This window comes from Musca vetustissima, unplaced genomic scaffold, assembly GCF_032173495.1.
Source record: "Musca vetustissima isolate MV318-11 ecotype Yass unplaced genomic scaffold, APGP_CSIRO_Mvet_v1 utg11382, whole genome shotgun sequence".
In the NCBI taxonomy this organism is placed as follows: Eukaryota; Metazoa; Arthropoda; class Insecta; order Diptera; family Muscidae; genus Musca; species Musca vetustissima.
Window position 1 is genome coordinate 10,766 of NW_026889524.1, and position 16,643 is coordinate 27,408.

At 33.3% G+C, this 16,643-nt stretch overlaps 1 protein-coding gene across 1 annotated transcript; it reads right to left on the reverse strand.

Moving 5' to 3' along the window:
- Nucleotides 1-214: 214 nt before the first annotated feature.
- LOC133337212 (uncharacterized) lies at nt 215-15,795 on the reverse strand. The gene is made up of 2 exons (XM_061545464.1): nt 15,294-15,795; nt 215-606 (listed from the first exon to the last, which is right to left on the reverse strand). The coding sequence occupies exons 1-2, from the start codon at nt 15,793-15,795 to the stop codon at nt 215-217; spliced, it is 894 nt and encodes a 297-aa protein (XP_061401448.1).
- Nucleotides 15,796-16,643: the final 848 nt, after the last annotated feature.

Genomic DNA, 16,643 nt, shown 5'->3' on the forward strand with positions numbered 1-16,643 from the left:
CATTATTAGACTATTTGGAAGTTGAGATTTGTGAACTATAATTTTATGTTAATTACACAGTGTCATTGCGTTTTGTGAGCGAAAAATAATAAATTATCTATAAGATAATTGATTTTTTCATTTGGAACAAGCTCTACTAGGTTAGTGTCTTTATTGTCATCGTTCGGTTTACTGCTCCGTTTTTTTTTTGTGTTTTGTTGGCTATTGGTCCCGTTTACAGTTTTTTATCGCTTGATGATTTTAACGGTTGTTGTTGGACTTGTTGCTGCTGCTGTTGTTGGTACTGTTTTGCATAACTGCGATAAGCCAACTCCTGAGCTTCGGTTAGGGAACGTCTGTCCCAGCCACCACTGCCGCCACCGCCGGATGACCAACCGCCACCACCACCACCGGAGGACCAAGAAGAACTGCCGCTTGACTTGCCACCTCCTGACAACAGCTTTTTCAAACCCATGATGCCCGCCAACAGCAAAGCTATCTTGGATATAATCAACGCCTTGCCGGCCAAAATGTACAGCATACCCATGGCAACGGGTATCATGCCCATCATTTTCATGGCCATTCCCATAATCATCATGCCCATCATTTTCTTCATTTTACCACGACCTGTAAGAGAAACAAAAAAATACAATTTCCATTAAAATTATAAAAAAAAACGTCAAGTATATTTTATATGGAGAGTGAAAGCTTGTTACATTTGTTCGTCGAAGTCGCTGCAGCTATCATTTACTTATTTAATTTTATTTGGAAAAATCTCAAAATGGAAAACATCAAAGAAACACACATTCACTTACAAACCAACACATCCCAGTCAATCACACTTTGTTTCAGGGGATATATGGTTTGAAGTGCAAATTAGTTGACTTTCGCCTTTTTAAGTTATCAAATATTTCCATAATTTCAATTTTCATTTTCCATTGTTGTTTGTGAATGTGTGTGAATTTAAATTTAAGGAGTTTTTTCATTGCTTTATTTGGGGTTTTGCTTGGGAAAACTTGTCTGACATGTGAGTATTCATTCACATGGGTGATATTTGCATTGTTGAACTCTTGGAAAATCATGTTAAAATATTTGGGTAAACATATTTTGAAACAAAATAAGTAACAATGGAGATTTCATATTGCTATCAACAATTCTGTAAAAAAAAACAATTCGTCGTCAAGGGTAAGGATGTGATTATTCAACTAATCACGAACACGAAAGATACACTAAAATATCTATAATCCGTACCTCGCTGATTCGCAACTAATTGCGAATAATCAATAATCCAAATTGTTTGTCTCTATTTGACTCTATAATACTGATTTTGAAGATTATAATTTTTATTAGTTTTTTCTAATAAAATCATAGCATGGCACAAAACTACATTTAGAATTATAAGTAATGTTTTATATTTGTTGTTTTTTTTACATAATTTAACTAATAGGTATAGATGTAACTTATTCACTGAGTATACATATGACATACTATGCGTTCGATTTAAATATTTATATCCTTCAACATAGTGTGGCACAGGGCACAACTGTCATTGTGCAGTTTGTAACAGGCCAAAGGAAACGAGAATGTATCTATCTCGTTTCCTTTTGAGAATATGCATAAATCACTTTCTGAGTCGATTTATGCATGTCCGTCCATATGTCTGCCTATTTTAAACTGTAAACAAAGTACAGGTCCCATTATATTCCCATATATATTTTCGTCCCATTTCATGTAAATGGTAAAGCCCCTGTATATCCTTCGATTTTAACGAAATTTGGCATAGCATACTGAATTAAGTCTAGAATGTTGTGTTAAGTTTCTTGAAAATCGGTTTGGATTTAGATATAGCTCCCATATATATTTTCGCCCGATTTAGTTTAAGTGGTGGTGGAGTATATCTTTGGATTTGCACGAAATTTACCATAGCGTGCTGCGTAAAGTTTAGAATGATGTGTGTTTAGTTTCGTGAAAATCGGTTCAGATTTAGATATAGTTCCGATTTAATGTAAATGGTGTACTAAAGTCCATGTAAAATACATATTTCTTTAGCGATGGCGTCCAATAACGCCAAGCCTTGTTCAAAGCTACTTTGTCTATTAAAACAATAAAAAAGCAGTAAGGAAAATAGTAAAGCCGGACTGGGCCGACTTTATGATACCCTTCACCACTTTGGGTATAATCTACGTATGTGTTCATTATCTAAAAAGGAACCTACTCACATTAATCCATACACATGCATTTCTGTAAATTTAATCCCAATCAGTCAGGCGTTCGAAATATGGAAGCTATGTCTGCATCGGCACAACTTTCGTTATGGAGCACAGGAAATCCATATTTTTCAGCTGAAGAATCAGAGACTCTTGGCAGACGTAATGAAGGATTTTTTGTCTTTAGATTCGGAGGGTATATATCGACGGAGTCTCGTAGTCTTGCTAAAAAGCAAAGAGTCCTGGTCGACGAAAAAACTCTGGGAGTCTTTATACACTAACTGAAGCGAGTCTGCGAACCTTTACACACCATTTCAAAATAAACATTATAGACTAACTGAAGACCTCTATAGAATAGTTGAAGACGAGCTTAAGGAATTCTTTATTGACAAATTGAACGGATTCCTTATAGACGAAGTAACGTTAGGAGTCGAAATAAAACGACTCTTAAAGAAAATAAAGAACAGAACAAAGTATTTAGATTTGAGATTAACGAATTATTTACAAATTGAACGGGTTCTTCATAGACAAAGTAGAGTAGGGATAGAAATTAATGGATTTTGATATAGGTAATTAGTCTACGAGTTGGAAGTCTGGGACGATTTTTAGAGTTCCTGTTCTTTTAATTTTGTTATAGAATATAATTTTTATAAACCGACCAACATGAGTAGAATTAAAGGATCATACGAGTAGCAATCGTGGACTTTTTAAAAATTATTTTGAATTTTTTTAACTGCCCCGTGAATTTTTAACGAATTTATTATCTACGACCATCATCTTGATTATCTACTAGATATGACAATAACATTGATTTTTTAAAAACTTTGTTTCCAGGATAATTTTTAAGGACCTTCAGAGCTGCAAACGTGGATTTTTAAAGACCACAAGAACTGCAAGTGATAATTTTTCCAGACAATCAAGCAAGCTTGGGCTTTTCCAATGCATATATTTTCAATGACTATCAGATCCGCTGTACTGTTTTTTTAAGGTCCAGCAGAGCTTCACACTTAGCGTTTTTAAACAAAATTCGGTTGAAGGTATAGCTCCATACAACGGTACCTCGGATTTTCTATTTTTTATTTTCGGCACGTTTTCAATCCTTTCAGACCCAGCTTTATAAATTGTGACCTGCCAATTTTTACTATAAACTAATATTAGCTGTTTAGAACAAATGTAGACAATAAAAAACCAGTAAGAATAGCTGTGAAGTCGGACGGGGCCGAAATTGGATGAATGATGAATGACATGAAATTGGATGAACTTAAATATGTGATCTATATCTAAATGTGAACCGACTTAGATCAATCCATAGGAATGTCATTCTGTAACCTATACTAAAATCTTCATTTGGCTAGATAGATAATGAGACAAAATTAAGTAAATTGATTTAAAGTAAATCTCAATCGGACACTCGTTGATTGTTTGAAACCCAATAAACATGAAGTCGGTCGAATATAAGGGATATATCTGAATTTGTACAAAAATCAATAACGTCATTTTATACTGAATTTTGTACATTGTGCAAAATTTACACCATTTACACCATTTGAGGGGGGTCCCCCCCTCATTCTCGGTGTCAACAAATTTTATTTAATTTTTCGAATCTACACTAATTCAAGAATGTCCGTACAAAATTTCAAGTGAAAATCTCTTACTGAGTCAGCATCAAGTGACGGCAAGAGTGATTCTCAAACTTTAAACGAATTTTTCTCGAAGCAGTGTTTTACGAATGGCGGGATCGATAACTCAAAAACTAATAATCCAATCGGTTCCAAATTTTGACACGTTTCTAGGATAAAGCCATTCAATGAAAAACTTATTTATTAACTTAGTTTGTGGGCAAAAATATGCAAATTTAAACCAGTGAGCGGAGCAGTATAGTCGGACGGGGCCGACCATGCGATACCCTACACAACTACTACGAACTCTAACTTTCTGAGGATGTTTATTCCGAGTCTGAGTAATATTTCGTGATATTTGCCCCCTCTTGTCCGATTAGAGGTCAACAACACCTCTTCCTTACTTTTTTCGAATATTCAGTACAGTCCTTCTAATTACTTGTCCAGATTACCTTCACGGTGGGTTGTGTTGTGATTTTCGGATTATACTCTACTCGAAAACACACAAAAAATTATGTTTTCGGTCCATTTCATCCCAAAATTTTAATCTGATCATCACCGAAAATTGTAGGCGTTGTTCTTGACCATAACTGGAACTTCATGAAAAATGTCAAAGCCATCAGCGCGATATTTCTCCCTCTAATGTGGTAATGGGTTACTGAATAATATCTGAATACGTAAGCACCTGTAAATATTTGACTGTAACTCCCACATCTGAGTAGATACATCACTATATTTGGTATCAATTTAAGGGCCAACCACTCCTCTTGGATATGCTATCAACTCCTGGGGTCTACATCCTCCAGGAGTAAATATATATGCCATAGAATACAAATTTTGTCATTTTTCACACAAAAGTCAGGGTCCATTTGACCCGCTAAATATTGACCGATCTTTATCAAAACATGCATGCTTATTCTCTGACCCGATCCCCTTCTCCATGCAAAAATTCGCGGTGTTTGGGCCATAATTGCGGCCTCTGGAGCGACCAGAAAAACCGACAAAAATTTAGTATTTGGTCCATTTCATCCCCTAAATATTAACCGATCTTTTCCAAAAACAATAGGGGTCTTCATTGGCCAGAACCCATCCTACATGCAAAATTTCGTGAAGATTGGTCCATAACTGTGGCCTGTATCGTGTTTACAAATTATAATGGACAGACGGACGGACGGACGGACGATATGGGAGCTATATCTAAATCTGAACCGATTTTCACGAAATTTAACACACATCGTTCTAGACTTAGTTCAGTATGCTATGCGAAATTTCGTGCAAATCGAAGGATATATAGGGACATTGTTGCACCATTTACATAAAATCGGACGAAAATATATATGGGAGCTATATCTAAATCTGAACCGATTTTCACGAAATTTTACACACATCGTTCTAGACTTAATTCCGTACGCTATGCCAAATTTCGTGCAAATCTAACGATATATAGGGACTTTGGTGCAATATTTACCTAAAATCGGACGAAAATATGTATGGGAGCTATATCTAAACCTGAACCGATTTTCAGGAAATTTAACACACATCATTCTGGACCTAATTCAGTACGTTATGCCAAATTTCGTACAAATCGAAAGATATATAGCGACTTTGGTGCACCATTTACATGAAATTGGACGAAACTATATATGGGAGCTATATCTAAATCTGGACCGATTTTCTCGAAACTTGGCAGACATCACTCTAGGCTTAATTCAGTACGTTATGCCAAATTTCGTGCAAATCGAAAGATATATTGGGACTTTGGGGCACCATTTACATGAAATCGGACGAAACTATATATGGGAGCTATATAGAAATCTGGACCGATTTTCTCGAAACTTGGCAGACATCTCTCTAGGCTTAATTCAGTTCGTTATGCCAAATTTCGTGCAAATCGAAAGATATATAGGGACTTTGGTGCACCATTTACATGAAATCGGACGAAACTATATATGGAAGCTATATCTAAATCTGGACCGATTTTCACGAAACTTGTCAGACATAATTCTAGACCTAAATGATTAGGCTGTACCAAATTTCGTGAAATCGAAAGATATAAAGTTTTGTGTAAATCGGTTCAGATTTACATATAACTCCCATATATATTTTCGTGCAATTTTGTAAATGATGCACTAAAAACTCCAAGCTAGGCCTATCGACGCAACATTTTTCAAAACGTACTGAAGTTATTATAAATATACCACTGGCAAGTTTCGTTGGAATCGGTTCAGATTAATTTGTGCACCAAACTCCTTACGTGCTGAATAGCGTGTGTCAAGTTTGCTTTAAATCGACTTACATAAAGTTATCCCATTGTAAGCAAAAAACTCTAAATCTGCCCGAATGTAATGGAATTTAGCACAGGTGACAGAATGGCAAGTGTATGGATTAATGTTAGTCAGTTTACATATAGATAAAGATCCCATATTTAAGTTCGTTCAATTTCATGGCAATGTTCCTTCGAAAAGCGACGCCTGTCAGGATACATCAGTTAATATACCCAAAGTGGTTAAGGGTATCATATAGTCGGCGCAGTCCGACTTTACTACTAACTATATTTGGCTCAGAAGCATTCTGAGATAAATACATTTTCTTCCAAAAAGAACTTGAACTGATGGAAACCTCATCACAAAGTAATTCGGTCCATTTCAGAAACGACTTTTTCTCAATGTCTTCAATTTTTCTCCATGACAATTAAAGATCGTCATCTTTATCAAAATCAGAATTCTAAATAAAAAGTTAGTTTCAACATTTTGCAATTGAGGGTTCAGACACGAATTTATTTGCTAGAGATACTTTTAAAAAATTGTAAAACATCCTGCCTTTTGTAAGCTACAATTTTTTGTACGCTACATTTTTATGGTGTAGTTTCCAATTACGAGTGTTCATCGTTTCTTATTTTAAATAGATACCTTTTCCTCAGCATAAACGCACTTTTTTTCTTGAAACATTCCCAAACCTTCCTTTACCAGAATTTAAAATTGTTCTTCATCTAAATACTTTGTAGAAAGCGTTAAACCGGAAGTCTACTGCATATAATTTCATAAACCCTACGTTAGTCCGAATTAATCGATTCATATTTACTAATACGAATGAAAACCGTATGGCCTTTGACCTATATTTATTAAATTTATTTCCAATTGTGGATATTGCTTGAAAAAATGGGAGTAGAAGCTTGAAACTCTCATATGTGATATTTATTTCATACACTCTGTGCTCTAATTAAGGCCAAAAAATGGGATCTCTGGTCCATAGTGGACTTAGAATTTTGTCCAAGGTTATAATATTCCTTGCCAACTGAACCTTTGGTTGGCAAGGAATATGTCTGTTTGATTGCGAAAATCTTTTGATTTTGCTATCTATGATACTCTAAAGAATTATCTATATTTGAGTATTTTTTTGGCCATTATGAAACTCTGATGTTTGACTTCTACAACCAATTTTTGATATGTTTCGGTGTATGTTTGATATGATTTGATGTCATGCTGAAACACCCAAAAAAGCGATATATTTTCTTAAGCGAAGAGAGTCATAGCGTTTCCCAAAACATTCGTATAAACAATCCGATCCATTACTTCATACGTCTCGAAAATATATCGAACTCCATAAACAGATAAACAGCCCAATAACTTTATTGACCCTCTTCCATGCTTCCCAGTACCTTTGCAAAAGCCTTTCATTTTGGTCTTTCTCTAGTTAAATTTTATATATGTTTGAGTCTTTAATATTTAATAGCATAATCTTTCTCCACTGAGTCGAATTCCAATTAATATGAGCATTTGCGAAAAGGCTTTTCAATTCTTTTCAAAAATAAAAGAAACGAAAATATTAAAAACGTACAAAATAACTTATTTGTTCCATAATAATACTATCGTTTCAAAATTGTAAATAAAATTACAAAAAAAAAAAAATATATATATATATTAGTTAGCTTCACCATTTTTTTTTCCTCGAACATATATTTCCTAAGCACAATGAAAACATAGATTTCGTTCGCATAATTTATAATAATTGCATCATAAAAATTCAATTTAATATTCCACACTTTAATGAAAACATACCGAAACTTGTCAATATTGACAAGCTTCTACAGCAAACATCAAAAGAGCAGCATGCAGTATTTGACGTAATTACAGAAGCGTCTCTTCGAACTGGGGCACATTAGTTATGTTCACACAAAACCACCTACATTTTTCCACTGAAATTGTTTTGCTACATGTGCGAGTGTGTGTGTGAGTGTAAACACAAATGTTCTAACATAGTTCTGCAATTTCTAGATTCTCACAAAAACTGCCGGTAAATGTGTCAAAAACTTAATTTTAATTATTATTTATTAGCACAGTTTCAGTCACGTAAAGTGAAAAAAAACGAATCAAATGCAACAACAACAACATACAGCAACAGCAATGCAAACAAAGTTATTTATATACTAGACAAAAGGAACAATAACAACAACAAATAAACTGAATAAAATAACTGCATTATTCGATCTGGCATTTCTTGAAGATATCAACCCATTTACGAGTAATGCCTCCTTCATCATTCGCACATAGCATGTCTCAACAGATACATAGAAAAAAACGCTTTATACAAAAATTAAATTTATTTAATTGCAGCCATTTGATGGCTTCTTCATATTTTGTGTTAAAGAAATTTTTTCCATTAATAATACATACTGCACAGAACACAATGTGGCAGAATAACATTCTATTGCAAAAAAAATCTACTAGACTTCATTAAGTATTTGAAAGTTTGTAGCAGCTAAAAGTTGATGAATATTCAATTAGTGTTAAATGCATAATGTAAAGTTGTTACGCACAAAATTTACATGGAGAAAAGTTAACTACGGACTTCAATGCTCGTTAGGGATAAATTGTGTGTGTGGGTGTGAGTGGATGCTCTAACGCAAGGCGATAAATAAAGGCGATAAATAAAGCCGTTAGCTAGGAATTTCCATAAATACTGTAGTGTACATGTTTATAGAACTCAATCAAGTGTGTAATTGAAGATAAATAAAATATTAAGGTTAATATTTGTTTTTCCCCTATTAAATTTCCAAAATTAAATCAAGGTTTCTGATGCTAAAGGAAATAACATTAGAATTTAAAAAATTGGGTAAATTCTGCTTACACGTATTTAATGATTTGATTGATGTGCTGTATCTTTGGTAAAATACATAATTGATTGAATTTATGCAAGTTCTATAATTTACTTTATTTTTTTATTTGTGAAATATACGACTTTTTACTCTGAGAACGATTATTACATTTATCCCTAGCTTTACTATTAAAAAATTACTGCAACAGAAAATTTATTGCATAAACCGGTCAATTGCATATGTGGATATTTTTATCCCTTTAATTATATTAATTGCAACCAGTAAGAAAAGTAGGTCTGCCAAAGTGGGTCTGGCAGTAAACGGCAAGAAGACCAAGCAGATGGTATCAACGCGCAAGACGTCCAATAGACTCGGACCAACTGTGGAACTTGAGAACTACAGCTTCGAGGTAGTCAAAAATGTTATATACCTTGGTACCGCCATGAAAAAAAAGAATGACATCAGTTTTGAAATTCGGAGAAGGATAGTGATGGCCAACAGATGCTACGATGGTCTGAGCAAACAACTCAAAAGCAAGGCCACCTCTCGCCAGACCAAACTCACACTCTACAAGACTCTGATACTACCCGTGCTGTTATATGGATCTGAAGCATGGATACTTGCGCAAGCAGATAAGGCCGTCGGACTGGGCCGACGATACCCTTCACCACTTTGGGTATATTCTACATAGTCTCCTAACAGACGTCGGCTTTTCGAAAGAACATAGACATGAAATTGAACGAACTTGAATATGTGCTATTTATGCCTTTCTGGAACCTGTGCTAAATTTCATTTCATTTGGGCAAGTTTGGAGTCGATTGCGCACAATGGGACAAATTTGTGTAAATCGATTTAGAGCAAACTTAATACACGCTATTCGATAGGCCGCACTCTTTAATCTTTAATCTTAATCAGACTCTGGTTTGAAATATATATATATATATATATATAAGCTGTGTCTGAATCTGTCTCAATTCGATACGATGTGCAAAATTTAGTGTTACTCGGTGCACCATTTACCTAAAATCCAACGAAGATATATATATAGGAGCTATACATTAATTTGAACCGATTTTTACGAAACTTAGCACACATCATTTTAGAACCAATTCGGTACGCTATGCCAAATTTCGTGCAAATCGAAAGATATATAGGAACTTTGGTGCACCATTTCCATTAAATCGGATAAAAATATATATGTATCTAAATCTGAACCGATTTTTACGAATCTTAGCACACATCATTATAGACTTTATTCATTACGCTATGCTAAATTTTGTACAAATCGAAATATATATAGGGACTTGGTGAACCATTTACATTAAATCGGAAGAAAATATAAATCTAAACCGATTATCACGAATCTTTGCACACATCATTATAGACTTTATTCAGTACGCTATGCCAAGTTTTGTACAAATCAAAAGAAATATAGGGACTTTGGTGAACCATTTACATTAAATCAGACAAAAATATATATGGGAGCTATATCTACATCTGAACCGATTTTCAGGAAACTTTACACACATCTTTCTAAACTCAATTCCGTATGCAGTGCCAAATTTCGTGCACATTAAATCGGAAGAAAATATGTGTGGGAGCTATATCTTAGTCTGAACAGATTTTCACAAAAATTAACAGAAACATCATGCTACACTTAACTCAGTACGCTGTGCCAAATTTCGTGCAAATCGAAAAATATATTGGGATTTTGGTAACCGTTTACATTAAATCAGACGAAAATATATATTGGAGTTATATCGAAATCTGAACCGATTTTCACGAATCTTAAAACTCATCGTTCTAGATTATGCCAAAATTTATGAAAATCGGAAGATATATAGGGACTTTGGTGCACCATTTACATTAAATCGGATGAAAATATATATGAGATCTGTATGTAAATCTGAACCGATTTTCACGAAACTTAACACACATTATTCCAGACTTATTTATTTAGTACGCCATACCAAATTTCGTACAAATCGAAAGGTATTTAGAGACATTGGTGCACCATTTACAGTTAATCGGAAGAAAATATATATGAGAGGTATATTGAAATCTGAACCGATTTTTCACAATTTCAATAGCGTTCGTCCTTGTGCCAAATACATGAGCTTTACCAAAGTTCAACCAATTCGGATCATTTGGACAGACAGACGGACGGACATGCATAAAATATAGTAACTTGTAATAGGGGGCTGGCATTTTTGGCTATAACAAAACGGGGTCAATATTGGTAATTTTAGTACTGAGATGTGAGGGTATCGTTATAATGTTTGAATATTATTAATTTTTAGTACGTTCTTGTATTAAAAACAATGAAAAATAAAAAAAAAATAAATTAAAACTAACTCCTTTGAGAAACTTGTGCAAAATCCTCAAAATACCGAATGCTGGGAGATACCGTTATTAAACTTTTTGGTACCCACATGTGCCGTACAACAAATGCCACACTGAACCCAAAATACTAAACTAATTTTAATTCGGTTTAAAAACGTGTTCAAAGTCCCCTAAATACCGAATAAGTGGGGTACTGTTTTGTGGCGGCTATCTTGAAACTTGGGTCAATATTATTAATTTTTGGTACGGAAATGTGCTATATAATGAGAAGCCAGCTTATTCGGTTGAAAACGTGTCCAAAACTCCTAAAATACTGAATATTTGGGGATACCGTTATATGGGGGCTACACCAAAACGTGAAACGATTTATTCCATCTGCAAATATTGCGACCCCCATTTAGCGGTACCCCAAATTCAATTCAGTACGCTATGCCAAACTTCGCGAAAATCTAAAGAAATATAGAGGCGTTAATGTACCATTTACACAAAATCGAACGAAAATAGGTGTGGGACCTATGTCTAAATCTGAACGAATTTTCACGAAGCTTAACACACGTCACTCTAGACTCAATTTGGTACGCTGTATAAATGTTAGTCTCAATCGGATAATTATTAGTCATTTTGTTCTACAATAATTGTGTTGAAGTTACGTCCTTTCGTCCTACTATAATTGTGTTGAAGTTACGTTCCTTTATCATTTTAAAAAGTCCTAACTGACATAAAACCTTTAAAAACCAAAAAAACATTATTTTTTTCCAACAAAAAATACAGCTCTATAGTGCTGAATGTTAGGTGTACTGTACAATTTTTTTTGGCAATTTTGATAAATTTTACAGATTTTTTCAAATTTTTTTTTCTGTAAATGATTTTATCGATGCTTTATTTGCATAACTTACCTAAATTTAAGTGATTTTTAAAAAACATGTTCAAAAAATTCAGTAAAGTAAAAAATTGCACAATGTGTTAATTATATGGCCACTTCAAAGTCGATGTATTTTCATAAAAACCGTTATTTATGGAAAAATTTTATGCAATAATTTTCTATTATCACACTAAATCTCTTAAGTGCAGTATATCGAAGTGTTCTGAATTAAAAAAATTTCAAAAATACTTCAAATGAATCGAGGGCTGATCAAAAAATGTTTACCACAATAAATGTTTTAATTGCGTGACCAACACTGTATATAAAAATGAATTGCTGTTCGTTAGTCTCGCTAAAACTCGAGAGCGGCTGAGTGGATTTTTCTTATCTTAGTCTTGAAATGTTCGTGGAGCTCCAGGAAAGGTTTAAAAGGTGAGAAAAAATCGAAAACCGCGAAAAATTTTCAAAAAATTATTATGAAGTATATTTGCATTTCCACGAATTTAGTTTCGAGCTATTTGATTGCACCACGTCGTAGTTGCTATTTGGAGATATTTTGGGGTAAAATTATTGTTGGATCTTTCCTCAAAGCTTTCATTTGCCAATTATTGAAAATTTTCAAAATATTTTATTTCTTTTTTTTTTTTTGAATTGGACTGGCATTGCGTTGAAACTATTTTTTGTGAGAATACAAAAAATGTAATTATCGATTCTATGTGAGAATACAAAAAATAATTAAGAAGTATATCATTGAATGTACACGCGATCATCGTATGTCCATATCCATAAATTGCACGTAAATTTTTGGAACAAACGCAACGACGAAAATCAGAAGACATTCGGAATAGAGTTCTGATGCTAAGATCCATGACCTACATTATTTTTCTTAAAAATAATAACAATAATAGCTCCTTAGTGCCACGTTGTTCTTTAAAGTACCTAAACTGTTGCAATGCCACGGGAAATATCAAATCAGGGGGTACCATTATATGGTAGTTATATGCCCAATCGTTGGTCAATGTTTTTGAACTTATACGCACAACACCTGGATATATTAGATACCAAAAAAGTGTATCACAGACAAATCTAATATACAATTAAATTTTCTTTGCAAAATTCTATCAGTAATCTCATATAAAAAGAGAAATACTATAAAAACAGCAAAATTAAAAGAACTGCGCCTAAATTTGTTATAATTATTACAAATATCTCAATATGTCAACTTCCGATATATACAGCATTATGTGGTAGTAGATTGTACATGCTCTGAAAAAAAAATTATTCAAAATTACAGCACTCAGGTTTCTAAAACGTTATAGTGCATAATTTGTGGGAATAAATTTTTCGTTCGAATCCGAATCAGAAATCCGTTATGTCAAACTGTAGAGGAAAATCCGGTCACAGTCTTTATAATACCGAAAATGGGGCGGAAACTGTTTGTGGAAGCTATATCAACACTTGAACCTAAATAGAAAAATTTGCGCAAAAATGTGACTACAATGGGAATGGATATATATATTAATTTATGATTGGAATATTTGACACCACATGAGAAAATACCGAACAATGACACAATTATATTGGGGCTACCCGAAAACTTAAACCAATATTGATAATTTTGGTAAAGAGGTTTTGATCATCAAAAATAAAAAATTAGAGACACTAAACCAAACTCCCCAAAATACCAAATATGTAAATGCCAAATTTCGGCTGATTATACTTCAAAACTGGCCCAAATCCCCCACAGCATCGAAAAATTTACTATTATATATGTAGTTAGTTTTTCGGCTCAATAAGCATCCCTAATATTAAATTATATAATTCTTTTAAATAGGGGGTACCGTAATATGGGATCTACCCTAAAACAATAGGAGTACTAATGTTTGTGCAAATTAAGAAATTATCTTAAGTAGTGGAGGGTAAAAAAGCTAACTTAACATTGGACTTCCGTTATGAGAAAGTCTTATAAATATATTGGGAACATTTTAATTAATTCCCAAAGTCAAAGTTATATGTGCATTTGCATTTTTTAAATTTAATTTAATTTAATATTAGTAAATTTTAAGCATAAAATTGTAGATATTCAGTGCTGTAATGTCACATATGTGCTTTGATAAATACTGAGGTCCATGATCTGTACACTCCACCTTATGGTGTAGGGTATAATATTGATAGGCCAGACAACGTTTGCCGGGCCCGCTAGTTTTAAATAAAATAAAATAAAATAATTTCATTTTTGAGAATATAATTTTCAAGCTCTATTAAGGTTCAAGGTCTAGGAATGGGCGTGAATGTTTAAAAAAAGCAGTTCGATCCTATTTAACAGCAGTGGTTTCTATAAAAAGGCGTCTAGTTAAAAAATCATGGTTAGTGAGTTGGCTGGTACTTTTTAACGTATGGCCAAGCTCTCTATAAATAAATTTTTTTATGTGGGAATTCTTATATATTTTTCATATTGTTATAAGAGTTGTTAAGTAATGTAAACAGGCGAAAGGCGATTTTTAAGAATATTTATTCAAGCGACAGGATGTTTAACAATATAGAAGTATGACTTATAGGTTTGGTTTTGTATTTAGATCCGCTATATTTTTAATAATATTTAATATTTGATTTTTCTATTTTTATTTACAGATAAGAATGGGAAATGCCAATAAGGTAACTTTAAGGTAAATTTCAATTTAAGTTCACAGGTAAAAAACAAATTCTATGTTGAAAATATTTCAAATGCAATCCAAGTTTTTTACAATATATAGTTTACATAGTTTTAATCATAATCGATTAGAATGTTGGCGATTTTCAAAAAAATATCTTCGAGGATCTTGATCCTTATTCACACGATAGCTATGCACAGTTTCTAGAAAAAGTTGTCTAAATTTTCTCTTGAAATTTTAAAGGGACACTCGCGAATTAGTATAGGTTCGGAAAAAAACTTTTATTTGTTGATCCTCTGGAGGGGGGTCCCCTTAAATCATACATAATAAAAACATGTCTTCTGAGCAATACTACTTTTTTTAAATTATTTTCCTACACATTTGGAACACGGAATACATTTGTACTTTGTATCCTTTGTGACTCTTTGTCATCCAAATTAAACATTTCATATTTAATATATTTTGGTAGTGTCTAAGACGCTTTACTCTCATTTAAACAAATACCTTTTTTTGTCTCATTCACAACCACTCACTCACCTTCTTCCAAACCACGGCCCAATTCTTCAGATGACAACTTGGGAAAACTAACTTGCAATGTATGACCGTTGAAGAAATTACTCAAACGTTCGATTAACATATTTGTCAATTTTGTATCACGATCTTCACCCGATCTGGATAGGGTGGATTCCAATTCATTTTCACTAGTCAACGGTCGAATATATGGTACAGCTCCAGCACTGGCGGGTAATTTCACCACCTTAACACCATCAGCAATAGCTATCGAATCAATATACGAAATACGATCAATAAAGGATATTGCCTTTTTCTTTAGACATGGCACAAATCCACCATCGGTTCGTGTACATTCATCGTAGATCCTTAGTATGGTACGTGTTCCGGCATTTTGATAAGCCGAGTTGGGTGATGAAATATTCTCTGTGCTGGCATTTATTTGCTGCAGGCAACACAATAAGGATACACACAACAATAACATTGATGTTATGTTAAAGGAATTACTGATTGTCTTTTTGTTGATCATGATTTTTTTGGTAGTTTGTTTTTATTTTTTATTAAAATTTGTTTATTTAATTTTCAACACTTTGTTTGAGTTTTTGTTTTTGGTATTTTCTTTCACTTTTTTGGTATAATTGTTTGTTATTTTTATTGCTGGTAATCCTTGGTGTGGGTGGGTGCTTGATCCTTAAAGTGGTTGCAAAAATTATAAAGCACCACAAATTATTTGTATATTTTTACTGGAGTCTACGATTGGAATTCGTTCTCCCTTTTCTTTGATGTGCTCACTTTAGATTCTGTTATAAAACTAATACCGAATACCTTCAGTGTCTATAGTTTATATACGAACATTGCTGAGATGGCCAACAGCCATACCATTCATAACTTTTGAGGAGTTTGAAAATAAATTTTTGTTTTTTGTTTTGATCGCTCTTTCATGTTTCTCATGTTATCTTCGTCAATGGCAACAACAACATAAACAGCACTTTCTTTGTGTTTGGCGCTCAAAACGTTATTACCATCAAACTCAAACCGCTGGAATTTCATTGGCTTTTACCCAGCCTTTCAGTCATGTTGTGAACATGTGTAAGCAACTCAAACAATATTATGTTGCATGCCTTTGGTTTAAACTCTGTTAGTTTGGTTACTTCTGTGTTGCAAATAGAGTTTCAATTGTGGTCTTGATCGTGCAACTCCATGAGAAAGTTACCATCTTTATGTTTTTGTTTTAAGTCTATCGTAGAAAGACATAAATTTTTGGGAAACATAATTTTATTTATTTATAGCAAATATTCATACCATAAATTAATCAAATTTAATTTATCAATGTTAGTCTACTATTAGGAGTAGATCCCATGTAAAGATACCCTCTAT

Excerpts from the sequence above, each read along its gene's own strand:
- LOC133337212 (XM_061545464.1), bottom strand. The coding sequence starts at position 15,795 with ATGATCAACAAAAAGACAATCAGTAATTCCTTTAACATAACATCAATG. Across the intron at positions 607-15,293 it reads GGGCCGTGGTTTGGAAGAAG|GTCGTGGTAAAATGAAGAAA; the intron begins GTGAGTGAGTGG and ends TTTCTCTTACAG.